Source organism: Lampetra fluviatilis, chromosome 20 (genome assembly GCF_964198595.1).
Source record: "Lampetra fluviatilis chromosome 20, kcLamFluv1.1, whole genome shotgun sequence".
Classification (NCBI taxonomy): domain Eukaryota; kingdom Metazoa; phylum Chordata; class Hyperoartia; order Petromyzontiformes; family Petromyzontidae; genus Lampetra; species Lampetra fluviatilis.
In genome coordinates, this window is record NC_136294.1 from 1123335 (window position 1) to 1136621 (window position 13287).

Below are 13287 nucleotides of genomic sequence, written 5' to 3' on the forward strand. Positions count from 1 at the left end.
GTGGTGATGATGATGGTGGTGATGATGGTGTTGATGATGGTGTGATGATGATGGTGATGATGATGGTGGTGGTGGTGGTGATGGTGGTGATGGTGATGATGATGGTGGTGATGATGATGGTGGTGGTGATGGTGATGGTGGTGGTGGTGATGGTGGTGATGGTGATGATGATGATGGTGGTGATGGTGATCCTGTCTCCCCCACTGCCTCTGTCCACCCAGCAGCGGCTTATTTGTGCCCACCACAAGCTGCGTATGGTGGGGTACAGTGTGGGTACCCCCACCTCTTCTAATACCTCTCACAGGTGTAGAAGAGTAGGCCAAATACCGTCTAAAAGGGGCTGTCCAGAGCTCCTTTGAGTGGAGGCCTCTTCTGCGTGAGCAGGGAATTGCAGGACTGCGCCTTTATCTAATTCAACACCACCACTGCCATCATCTCTCATGCTGATGATGAACAGACTGTTGGGGCAAGTGCTGTTAGCGAGCGGCACCGATGAAGGCCGGGACGGGACACGAGTGGGTGAGTGGCCGGCACCACGCCCGGCCGCCTTTGTCTCCCGAGTGGCGATGTTTACACACCGCACCAGGTACTCATTTGAGGCTGAGCTGACCTAGGGAAGGCCCAGGACTGGTTTATTTAATCATCAATTACGGGGTAAGTGGCCGTAGAGGGGAATCGAACTCGGGTCGTCGAATTCCATAAGACAGCGCGCGAACCAGCGCGCACCACCATCGCCACAACTGCGAACACGTCATGCCGCCCGCTGCTGGATGAGCACCTCCCGGCACTGTGCGGCTCGTGGCGGGGGTGGCCACACTTCACCAAGCGGCCCTCGTCCATCCAGCCGCGGATTGACACGAGGGCTGCACGCGTTCCCTGCGCGAGCGTGGGCATTGCAGGGCGTGGGAAGCGAATGCCGAGGCAAGTGCAGGGCATCCGCGCTGAGATCTCCTCACCCCTGCGTAGCGACGTCTTCCTTTGCGGGCAAGGGCTCTGCGTCCTTCTTGTCGTCGCCGCTTGGTTCTGAAACAAATGACATCACGGACATCACCAAGACGGAAGCAACTTGGCTCACGACGACGATGATGACGACGATGATGACGATGATGATCAACCAAAACTGTTCTAAGTGAGTCTCGCACTTGGTAAAAAAAAATATATATAACCCAAGCCCTGTCATTCCACACAGATGGAGTCCACTTTCCTGTGCGATGATCCACCACCCCCTCGCTGCTGCTTCCACGTCGCTGTATCACGTGCAGTAGCCACGTGCAGCAGCCACGTGCAGCAGCGTGGCCACAACCACCACCACCACCACTACGGGGCCGTGCCGGGATAGGTAATCGGCCCAACTATAACTATTACTACGACTGCGATTCTACTATTTATTTTATTTTACCAGGTAAGGCCCACTTTTTCAGACGTGACCCGGCCACAAATGATCGCTCAACGAAGTGGCTGATCATCATCACGTGGGCATTTATAGCAGGAGCCAAATACTGTACTCTAAACACGTGATGTTGACTAAATATGGAGGGGAAAACCGGAGGGACTCGGAGAAAAATCAGCTCGACCACGGGGAGAGAGAGAGAGAGACAGCACGCAAACCCCAAATATACAACAGGCGTCATCAGGGTCGGGACCGAACCCACCAAGCGATGTGGTTGTGCAATGTACCACCAACCCATGCAGCGGCGGCGTGTGGCTCGCCGCCGTACAAAGGCGGTCACCGCATCTTCTGCGGCCGTCTGGAACGCTCTTCCTTCCGATATGAGTAAGCCACTGGGAACTACGCGCGGTTAAATAATCGAGATTGAAAATAATTTCTATAAAACTGCTTTCCACGTTTTAGTTGTTTGTCCTTCCACCGCGCTTCCAAATAAGCACGCTTGGCTACGTACGGTGCGAAAGAAGTTCAACACGCACACGCACGCACACAAGTCGTGAAGATCTCGCCACCACCGCGGCACCCGCTGGTGCCAGCCCGCCCGAGGGTCGCCGCCGCCTCCTCCTCCTCACCGTGCGTGGCGCCGTCCCCGCACCCCTTGGCGACGCTCTCCTTGGCGCCCAAGAGCGTGGTGAGCACCGCCTCCACAATGGGAATCATCATCGCCGTGGTCGAGCTGTTGTTGATCCACATGGAGAGGAAAGCCGAGGTCCCCATGAACCCCAGCATCAGCCTGGGATCACACGCCGAGCGAGGGGGGTGGGGGGGGGGTAGCCAGAGTTCATCAGCCACCTGCACGCCAAATGATTCCACCTCTCCGTCGCCTCCTAATCTCCGATAAGCACGGTTGGCTACGTCCGATGCGAAAGAAGTTCAACATACACACGGTGGACGGCCGCTCGGACGCGTTCCACTCCTTGGCTGCCACTCCGTTACTACTCTTGGCCACGGCTCACCGTCCCGTCTGGCCGCGACGTGGCCTGCCCACGGCCGCTTCCTGCTGGGCATGGTTCGGGTGGCTTTGAAAAGCCAATGGGGTCATATCCACGTGGTGAGTGACCGGCACCCGGCCACCTTTGTCTCTCCCTCTTGCTGATGCTTTCGCGTTTTACGCACTGACTGATATCACTTCGCCACTCGTTGTTTGCCTCCGCGGCAGGACGAATGTCGCTGCACCACATCTGCCACCCCCACCCCCCCTGCGTCAATAAAGGGCACCATTATATGATGATGATGATGTAGGTGAGTGTTCTTCATTAATGTTCAGAGGCGGGGCCACTTTCGCCGATAAGCCATCGTCAGTGTGAGGGCCGCCACACATTTGAAAACATCGGGGGTTTTACAGCAGCACGGTGATGATGGTGGTGGGGGGTGTTCACGCGTTGTGTATTGTCTGGGGCCGCACGTTCAGGGGCCGCACTGGAGGCCACCAGGGGCCGCCAGTGGCCCGCGGGCCTTGCAATGACGAACACCGCCGCAGGTCGAAAGCGTCGGGGCGACTCCGGGCTGAGCGTCGCCGTCGCTGTGAGCGGTGCCGGTGCGAGACCCCGGGGCCAGGTTCAGCACCCTGGAGAGCGGCGGCCGCGCGGCTCGGCCGTGGTGGCCTCGGCGCCGCGAGTCACGGCGGGAGCGGAGAACAAACCCGGCATGGGGACGAGGGATCCGGTGCAGTGTCGAAGAGGTGGAGGAGGAAGAGGTGGTGGAGGAGGAGGAGGTGGAGGAGCAGGTAGAGGAAGAAGGGGAGGAGGTGGGGGAGGAGGATGTGGAAGAGGATGTGGAGGAGGTGGAGGAGTGGGTAGAGGAGGTGGAGAAGGGGGTAGAGAAGGAGGAGGAGGTGGAGGAAGAGGTGGAGAAGGTGGATGAGGAGGTGGAAGTGGAGGAGGAGGTGGAGGGGCGATCGTATTTGGCCGGTGGGTCACAGGAGCCCGTCACGTGCTCGGCCTACCCAGCGCGTGTTGTTTGTGCTTTTTGTCTTGGTGACATTTCTTTATTTGTTTATTCATTTCTAAGTTTGCTTGATAGTAAGCTTTTCTTTTGCTTAGTAGTAGCTGTATATAGGATTTGTTTTTCATATATAAATAATGTACTGCGTTAAGGGATGCAATTAGAATAAATGATGCTGTATAAACTTCTATTATTATTACTTACCACTGACCCTGACACTAACCAACCAGTCAATAATACGCGAGCCCTATCACTGATCCTAGCCAAACAACCTACTCGTACTAGCCTTACCATGCAACCCTAACTCTAGACAACCACATACCGTTGCTATCCATCCAATTTACCATAACCAACGATAGCCATCTCGTCAGCAGTACTAAGCATCCAACTGACCCGAACCCCAACTAAATCGCCAACCAGCCACTAGCCCAGCCAGCCACTAGCCCAGCCAGCCACTAGCCCAGCCAGCCACTAGCCCAGCCAGCCACTAGCCCAGCCAGCCACTAGCCCAGCCAGCCACTAGCCCAGCCAGCCACTAGCCCAGCCAGCCACTAGCCCAGCCAGCCACTAGCCCAGCCAGCCACTAGCCCAGCCAGCCACTAGCCCAGCCAGCCACTAGCCCAGCCAGCCACTAGCCCAGCCAGCCACTAGCCCAGCCAGCCACTAGCCCAGCCAGCCACTAACCCAGCCAGCCACTAGCCCAGCCAGCCACTAGCCCAGCCAGCCACTAGCCCAGCCAGCCACTAGCCCAGCCAGCCACTAGCCCAGCCAGCCACTAGCCCAGCCAGCCACTAGCCCAGCCAGCCACTAGCCCAGCCAGCCACTAGCCCAGCCAGCCACTAGCCCAGCCAGCCACTAGCCCAGCCAGCCACTAGCCCAGCCAGCCACTAGCCCGACCGCTAACTCGTCACCAGTACTTGACCTCTGACATACTTCACAAACTTGTATTGACCAGCGTGGTGAAGTATGGTCAAATAACGCCCCCCCTCCCACAACCTTCACGGCGCAGGGAGGCCCTTATCCATCAGTGGATTGGCAAAAGAGCCGAACGTCTCGTCTGTGAAACACAGGGCGATGCACTGCCAGCTGCTGAGACTGCTATCAGAGTGGCGTCGTCTCGACACTGATTGCATAAGCCTGAGAGGGAGGGAGGGAGAGGAGATGTTTGTACGAATTAAACATTCTGGAGGTTAAAACGATAACCGGGGGTCATTGATCGCTCACGCGGCGCTGACACTGCCCTCCCTGAGCCGCCAACCAGCGGCCGAGGTCACGCCTCGCCGCGCGCGTCAATGAATGAGAACGGAGAAATGCACGCGGCAGGGGCGCCGTGCGCGCGTGATTGATTGATACGTCACGTGATTGATTGATACGTCACGCGATTGATACGTCACGTGCCGGGTGAAGCAGCCAGCAGCAGCCAGAGTCCATCTGTCTACCGCTCCCCCAGACCCCCCCCCCCTCCCCAGTCCGAGCTGTGGGGTAGCCACCTCCACTCGCCCTCCACTCCCTCCCCTTTCTACCTCCTCTTCTGCATCCCCTCCTCCTCTCTCCATAATTTCCCTCCTTCCCTCGTCTCCCTACAAGCTCCTCTCAATGACCTCCCTCCCTCCTCTCTCGCTTTGTCAGTGCCCCCCCCCCATAGTCTCATGTGCACTGGCACATTGCCTCACTCGTCTATTTATTTGTCCGTCTCGTTTGTGTTGCCCCTTTCGCTTGATTCATGGTCGCGATTTTTTTTTTACAGAGCCGACCTCTTCTACGCTCGGACGTCCTCATCATCTCAGCACATTTGAAAGGGCACCCTCAGTGGCAGCTGTCCATGCGCGGCACGCGGCCAGCCCCTGGCCAAGCGCTCCGTCTGATCCACGCCCCTGGCCATTACGACGAAGTTCCACCCGAATAATCTTATGAACTCGAGTCAAGGACGCAGGGGCGCACGATAGCTGCAATCAGAATGACGGTGCCGATTGAAGAGTTGATTTGTTTCTTTAGTAGCACCTTGGACTCTCACGTGAACGCCTCTGCAGCCGAGCTGCGTGTCTCAACCTTCCAAGATGCGCGTGACACCCTCAGCGTGACCTTGGCATTGTCGGGAGAGAGAGCAGGTTGGGCTGTAGCTCTCTTTATCTCTCTTTCTCTCTGCCACTCCGGAAAGAATACAGGCCGTGGGCTAAAGAAACTTCAAAGACTACAAAACAACCTGGCACGCGTCGTCATTGCCCACACTCATCCCCGTCTCGACTCACTAGCCTGTCTCCGCGCTCTCAACTGGCTACCCATCGCCAGTAGGGTCACATACAAGATCGCCTGCCTCTACCACGATGCGATCATATCCACCTGCCCGCCGTACCTTTCTTCATTATTGACAACTTGCAGCGCAGCACACGGCAAATGCCTGCGCAGCGCGACTCACGACCTCCTCTTGATACCAAGATGCAGGTTGGTCACGGCTATGCGCCGCTTCTCGGTGGCAGCCCCAAAAGTCCGGAACGATATCCCTCTGCACATTCGCAGCATAACCTCAATTGCCTCCTTCAAAAGAGACTTAAAACTCACCTCTATAATCATGCTTTCGAGCGACTCTGAGCTCGGCTCCGCGCCTCCGAGTTGCGGCCATTACGTCCGCAAATTTGCGCGCGTTATAAATTGAACTATTATTCTTATTAAAATAACTGATCATTTTATTAAAATGGAGTTATGCTTGTATTATTGGTATTATTTAAAACTCATAATGATAATTGGTTTGTATATGTTAGAAATGGGGCCCCAATGTTTAGATGTCAATGATATCTGGTAACTCGCCCGTCAGTATTCGTTTAAGAAACCTGACTACCGTTCAGACCCAGAATGTCGAAACCGGGCCACAGTTTGCGTGCTTGCTTGCTTGAATGCTGCTAGATAACATTGATCTGAATAGCCGATAGGTTGTGGATTCCAGCAGGTTGTTGTTGTTGTTGTTGATATTTACACGTGGGGACGCAGAGTGGAGTCGCCCTTGAAACATAACTTCTTAGCTGAATGGGCTCTACTCGGGAAATGCACTTCTGGTTCTGATTCTGATATGTTAGACACTGCGCGTCTCTCGCCAGATGATTGGGCCACTCTGTGCCTCAATCACCAGATGATTGAGCCACTCTGTGATTCAATCGCTAGATTATTGAGCCACTCTGTGATTCAATCACCAGATGATTGGGCCACTGTCATTCAATCACCAGATGATTGGGCCACTCTGTCATTCAATTACCAGATGATTGGGCCACTCTGTCATTCAATCACCAGATGATTGAGCCACTCTGTGATTCAATCGCCAGATGATTGGGCCACTCTGTCATTCAATCACCAGATGATTGGGCCACTCTGTCATTCAATCACCAGATGATTGAGCCACTCTGTGATTCAATCGCCAGATGACTGGGCCACTCTGTGCGTCTCTCACCAGATGGGCCTGAGTCCCACGAGCATGATCATGCGGAGAGCGATGCGACGGTGGAGGTTCCAGTACTCGATCGCGGCCGCGATGAACATGACGCCCAGGTAGAGGAAGGTGGCGTCCTTGAAGTACTGCATGGCCACGTCGCCGGACTTGGCGACCCCGAGCAGCGGGAAGAGGAAGAGCGGCACGAAGCCCGTGACGGGCAGAGGGAGCGCCTCGGTGATCCAGAAGACGGCGGTGATGATGAGCACATAGCCGCAGTGCGCCTCCTACACAACACCATGGAATGTAAATAACATCACCATCATCATGTATACAACTAAAAATAATATTAATCATCGTCATCATCCCCACCATCATCAAATATAAATGGCATCATCGTCGTGAAGATATAAGCCACACTCCGTCTCGATCCTGCACGCGAGCACATTTCGTTTGCGCCATCTCCGCGGTCAATGCGCGTCAATTATTCGCCCATTGTTCTTTGGCCGTGAGCGGGAATCGAACTCGGGATCGTCGGTGTTGTAGCGCAGTGCCCTACCCACCGCGCCACCGCTCCTCACGCACACGAGCACACGAGCACAAGACAGATCACTGCAGAGTCTTAACAGACTTTTGACGCAAGTGATGTTAGCGAGCGCCTTTGAAACCCGGCTCGGTACACGAGGGGGTGGGCGGCCAACGACCACGTCCGACCGCCTTTGTCTTCCCAGTGATGTTTACACACCGCTCCAGATACTCATTTGAGGCTGAGTCGACCTAGGGGAGGCCCACCCATGGTGGGTTCAAATAATCCTCATTGGTGTTGGCCATGAGCGGGAATCGAACTTGTTGTCGCGGAGTTCATCGTGCAGCAGGGCTAACCACTACACTACCGCTCACCACACACCAAAGACAAAGATCCCCCGTATAGCATGGGCAGACTGTTGGGGCAAGTGCTGTTAGCGAACACCAAATGAAGTCCGGGACGGCACACGAAGGGGTGGGTGGCCAACACCACGCACACACACACATCTCCACACCACTTCTTGCCACACGTATGCATGTACAGCACGTTGAACTTCTTTCGCACCGTACGTAGCTAATCGTAGGCGCGCGGTGGGGGGGGAAGGACAACAAACTAAAGCACAAAAAGGAGTTTTAAAGAAAAGAGTTCATCGGAGGTGCGAGGATGATGGATGGGGGTGGCGGAGGCGTCGAGGGGATGAGCACGAGGGACCGACTCTCACCGAGTAGGGCAGCGCGATGGGGAGCGGCAGCGCCAGCAAGGGCACCAGCACAACGATGAGCAGCTTCTTGTAGGCCTTGAGGAACTCCACCGCAGTCTTCATATAATAATAACGGGGTTTCCCAGCCTCCATCTTCCCGTGCGAGTCTGCGTCTCTTTGCTCCATACTTCCTCCTCCTGCTGATGTTCCTCCTCCTGTCAACAGATCACCTCGTCAGTGGTGTGCGTGCGTGCGCGTGTGTGCGTGCGTGTGTGTGTGTGGGTGCGTGCGCGTGTGTGTGTGCGTGTGTGTGTGTGCGTGCGTGCGCGTGTGTGTGTGCGTGTGTGTGTGTGGGTCGCGGCCGTGCCAGGCGAAGTGGCTCCTACTGGAGCAAGGGGTTGGCTGGTGTTGAGAAAGTTCCTTGGGAGAATGGGAACCGAGTCGTGACGGAGGTGTCCGCACTCACGAGCAGCAGGAGATGTGTGTGCGTGTGTGCAGATGGGTGGACAGGTGAGTGTGTGTGGATGAGTGGACAGGTAAGTGTACTGTGGTGTGTTTGTGTGTGTACATGGGGAAGAATAGTTTGTGTGCAGCTGAGCGTGCAGATGAATGGACAGACGCGTACATGTGCACACAGGTTTAGGTGTAGGTTTGCGGGCATGCGAGTGTGCAGGTGTGTGTGGGCGCTTGCGTCGATGTGTGTGAAAATCGGTGGGCAGGTGTGTTTATACGTGTGCACAGGCATGTACAGAGGTGAGTGTGAAGGTACGCAGACAGGGATATACACAGGCGCACGTGCACAGGTGTAAGCGCCCATGCGTGCACAGGTGTGTGTGTGTAAGTGCGTAACGGTGTGTGTTCACAGATGCGTGCGTTGGTTTGTGTATTCGGGTGAACAACCACGTGCACGCGTGTGTGAGCGTACACCTGTGTGTGCACGTGTGTGTGTGCCGGCGCGTGCAGGTGTGCTTACACGTGTTCGGACAGGGCACGTGTGGAGGCGCGGGCACGTGCGCGTGAACTCCCCCGTCTCCTCGGGGTCGCGGAGGCTTTATGTCGAGGTTCGACTCTTGGTTCCGCCCCCCATGGACTCGATGTCTCACCCGGGGGGTGTCACGGGGGGTGTCAAGGGGGGGGGGGGGCGCTGTCGCGGCCCAGTTTAACCATTAACGATGAACAACTCCGCGCGGTTTGGACTGCGCCTTGCTGAGTACTCGAGGGGAGCCGCGTGGTGAGTGGTCACCACGCCACCCAGTGCGAGGTGGAGCTGTGCGGTAGCCAGATTCACTCCCCCTCCCTCCCTCCCCAGCCCTTCTCCAGCATCTCCCTCCCCCCCACCTCCATCCCTGCCACCCGGCCTCATCTCCCGACACGCTGCTCAGCCATCTCCTCCTCTCCTTCGTTCCATCATCTCCCTCCCGACCTCTACATCATCTCTCTCCTTCATCCTCCGGAGCATCTCATTCCTTTCCGCCCTCCCTCCCTCGTTTCATTCAATCCCCCCCCCCCCCCCCATAGCTCGTGTCAACTCATTCCTCCCTCGCAACTTCCCTCCATCATCTCCTTCCACCCCCCCTCCTCCTCCTCTTCTACACCATCGCCCATCCTCTCCTCGCAGTGATCTCTGTATTCATCGACATGGATCTGTAGCAATCATGGATCTGTAGTAATCATGGATCTGTAGTAATCATGGATCTGTAGCAATCATGGATCTGTAGTAATCATGGATCTGTAGTAATCATGGATCTGTAGTAATCATGCTCCTCTCTCCTTTGTGACCCCCACCCCACCACCTCCTCCTCCTCCTCTCCCTCATCTCCCATCCCTTCCCCCACCCCACCCCCTCCCGCACATCGGAGTTGTTTGTGAGTTTGTTTCTAGGCAGATCACGTCACTCTCTCTCTCTCTCTTGCCTCATCTTCTTCCCGCACTCTCTCCCTGCCTCTCTCTCCCTGCCTCTCTCTCCCTGCCTCTCTCTCCCTGCCTCTCTCTCCCTGCCTCTCTCTCCCTGCCTCTCTCTCCCTGCCTCTCTCTCTCCCTGCCTCTCTCTCTCTTCGTCTCTCTCTGTGTTTGAGGCGCCGGCACCGCCCCACCAAATGTCCAAGCCACCGGGCGCCCCTCTGCTCGCTTCGTTCCCAGCAGCCTCGGCGACCTGCGGCTCGGGATCCGCACGCGGCTCCTGCTGCTTCGTGGCGCGTTGTTCGCATCGCGGCACTTACAATGTTCAGGTTGTTGTTTGGTTTTACCGAATTCGAAAAACATTGCCTCTGACTGTTACTTTGGTTTCCGACAATTCGGCGACACGGTCGGCCAACCGCCCCCCCCCCCCTTATAAGGGGGCCTGGGGCGGCTGCCCATCTCGCCCGCCTGTCACGAACACTGGCCGAAGGACAGATACATATACAGTCAACAGGGGTTGACGCTTGGGGCAACAACCCTTATTCAGCGCATTTAGAAATAGGGCAGAGTGGTGTGTGTGTAACCATCGCCATCATCAGCCATGATCCATCCACTGCTGGTAGAAGGCCTCCCCCAAGTGCTCCATCTCCACAGGGGACGATTCGTCGAGCGCGTTTCCCTCGCTGGGCTTGCCGCTCCGGCGTTCGTCTCGACCACTTGGCCACCATCGCCCCTCCCAGGCGTGGCGACACCTCCCCAGGCCCCACGCAATGTCCTTCACAAGCCAACGTGGCGTCTCTCTGCTGCGCCAGCCCTCTACCCCACGTGTCCCCTCGCCTGTCTCCTCTCGGTGTCATTTCCCAGCGCGCACCTCGACGCTGCTTCTATCGCCATTTACCATCACGGGCAAGCCACTGCTGGATGACGATCAACACGATGTCTCTAAGCTGCGTCAGTCCTCCAACCCGGCACGCGTCTGCTGCGTCTGTAGGAGAGGCAGGGCAGCAAGAAGGTGGCCCTGCCGCCTTGTATCCGAAGTGGACTCAGCTCGATCGCATCACGGGGCACGTGGTGTTATCACCGGCGTCTCCTCGTGCAGACGATGCAAAGACCAAAAACGTGGAGTTGGCCAAACATCTGAGTGTAGCAGGACCCTCATGAAAACACGTCTCGAGACTCGACGTGGCTCTCTCCTCCCGTGTGGGGCTTTCGCGGTTGTTGCTGCTGCCTAGCTCTCCGGGCTGGGCGACGATGTCCGACGTTTCGAACCACGCGCTGCGGAAGCTTCTTCAGGGACTGCACTAAATTCAGTTTCCCCTGTAGAAGGCATTCTCCCCGCTTTGAGTGGAGTTGAATTTCACGACATCGTTCAATTGCCTCGGCAAAGCCAAAGCACGTTGCATCACATCTCATCTCACACGTTCGACGGGCAACCCCCCCCCCCCCTGTGGCAGCTGCCCCTACGTGGCACGAGGCGACTCAGCAGGGCCCTGTAACGTGGCGAAGTATCGCAGCGGGCCGCGTGACACACCGCGTGAGAGAACGGCCCCACGACCCACCTGTCAACGCAAGGTGTTGTCAGCTGGACGGCTCATCACATTGCGATAGACGGATCGAGGGTTACATGTTCATCGCGAAAGGGCAGCAGGGGAGGGTCACGGCAAGGAGTGGAGTGGCGAGGGGAGGGAAGGGGCAATGGAGAAGAGGCGAGGCTTTAACGGGGGGACCGAACGAGGTTAATGAGGGGGAGTGATAAACATACGCGGGGACTTTATTGCAGCGTCTCTGCTGCTGACACGTGGCAAGGTGAGTGCCGTGTCTGTCTGCGAGCACTCATCCCGCTGTGCTGTGCTGGGACCATGGCCACACCCGTTGTTGATGCATCTCGTAGCCCGGGGGCTGTCGTCTGTCATCTGCGGACCCCGTGAACGCGTGAGGGGAGGCGGTTAAAGGGGCGTCGGGAGGGGTCAGTGCAGGGAGGGCAAATTCCACACTTTGCGTGAACTCAGCGATTTAAAACAAAGTCGAATAAATGTTACTCCCGAGGGGGTTGGTGGTGGTATAAGCGCGTTGCGTACAACAGGCAAAGATCACCCCCCGCGTGGTCTCCGTGCACGCGGTCGCGGCGAGTGCGGGGCGAGCGGGCGCGTGGCCCGGCAGCCTCGCCACGCCCAGCCCCAGGAGCCCAGCCAGCAGGCAGCCCCGCTCCGCACTCGGCAGGGCCCGTCAGTGACAACCACAAGACGATTAATAATCATGCGCGGTGTGTGTGTCAACCACTGACGAGTTCGATCCCCGCTCACGGCCACCAACACCAGTTGCGAATACCTGAACAGTTTCTGGGCATCCCCTAGGTCGACTCAGCCTTAAACGAGTACCCGGTGCGGTGTGTAAAACATCGGCCACCCACCCCCTCGTGTGCCGTGCCAGACTTCACAGGTGTTCGCCAACCGCACTTGCCCAAAAACGTCTGATGAGGCTCTGTGGGGGACTTTTCGTTCCCGATAAGATTCTAGTGACCTCGGTGACACCAAGTGCACGTGTGGGGGTGATTGTTATTTTCCGCACAGACTTCTAATCGGGAGAACAAGGTCCGTGCTTTCTTGCTGTTTTGGCACAAGTTATATAAATCGTGTTCCTGTCGTTTACTCCCCAATTGCCGAAGCATCGCATAATTGCTCTAATTACTTTGTCTTTACGTTCCAGAATTTCCCTCCATTAAAAACAACAACAAAGCGTCAGAAGGATTACACATTATAGACGTCGCCTTGGCCCGGTTCGGCCGACTGAAAGGGTGACATGGATAATTAGAATTATTGATCTTACCAACAACCGCCATTCGCCACTAAGTGGCGGCGACGTCACCACGGCGCTTGTGCCAGGCTAAGTGCACTTGAAGGCCAGGCTAAGTGCCATCCGGTAAAAAAAAAAAACCCGACCTCCTCGGTGGTGCCGGACGGTAACGCTGTGGTGAGCAATGCCATGGAGGGAAGGCCAATTCCTAAATCGGCTATTCCCCTCATGGTGCTTGTAGCCACCACGGCAGCCAAATGGGGGCTCTGGACGGTTGCGAGGGGCTGGTAACCCCTCCACCTTCAAATCAACTACCACTAAACTCCGTGCAAAAATCGATCTTACCACCAGCGTGAGTCACGATCAGTCCACTGCTGGAAGAGGGCCTCGCCAAGCCGCCGCCGCCGTCACGAGCCGTCCCAGAGCTGTGGAGCAGCAATCGGGACATCGTCCGCATGCGGGCCGCTGCCATCGCGCGCTGCCCCCTTCGGCCTCGGCTCATCGATTATTCTCGTCCCTGGGCCGGCGTCCACCCGCCCCCCCCCCCACCACAGCCCCCC

At 56.8% G+C, this 13287-nt stretch overlaps 1 protein-coding gene across 1 annotated transcript in view; it reads right to left on the reverse strand.

Moving 5' to 3' along the window:
• The window catches only part of LOC144937816 (solute carrier family 13 member 1-like), a 28534-nt gene extending 15285 nt beyond the window's left edge, over window positions 1-13249 (reverse strand). The window contains 5 exon segments of the mRNA XM_078865304.1: window positions 957-1023; window positions 2020-2180; window positions 6831-7096; window positions 8057-8250; window positions 13073-13249. Coding sequence (XP_078721430.1) covers window positions 957-1023; window positions 2020-2180; window positions 6831-7096; window positions 8057-8250; window positions 13073-13199 — 815 coding nt within the window. The 5' untranslated portion in view covers window positions 13200-13249.
• Between the last annotated feature and the right edge of the window lie 38 nt (window positions 13250-13287).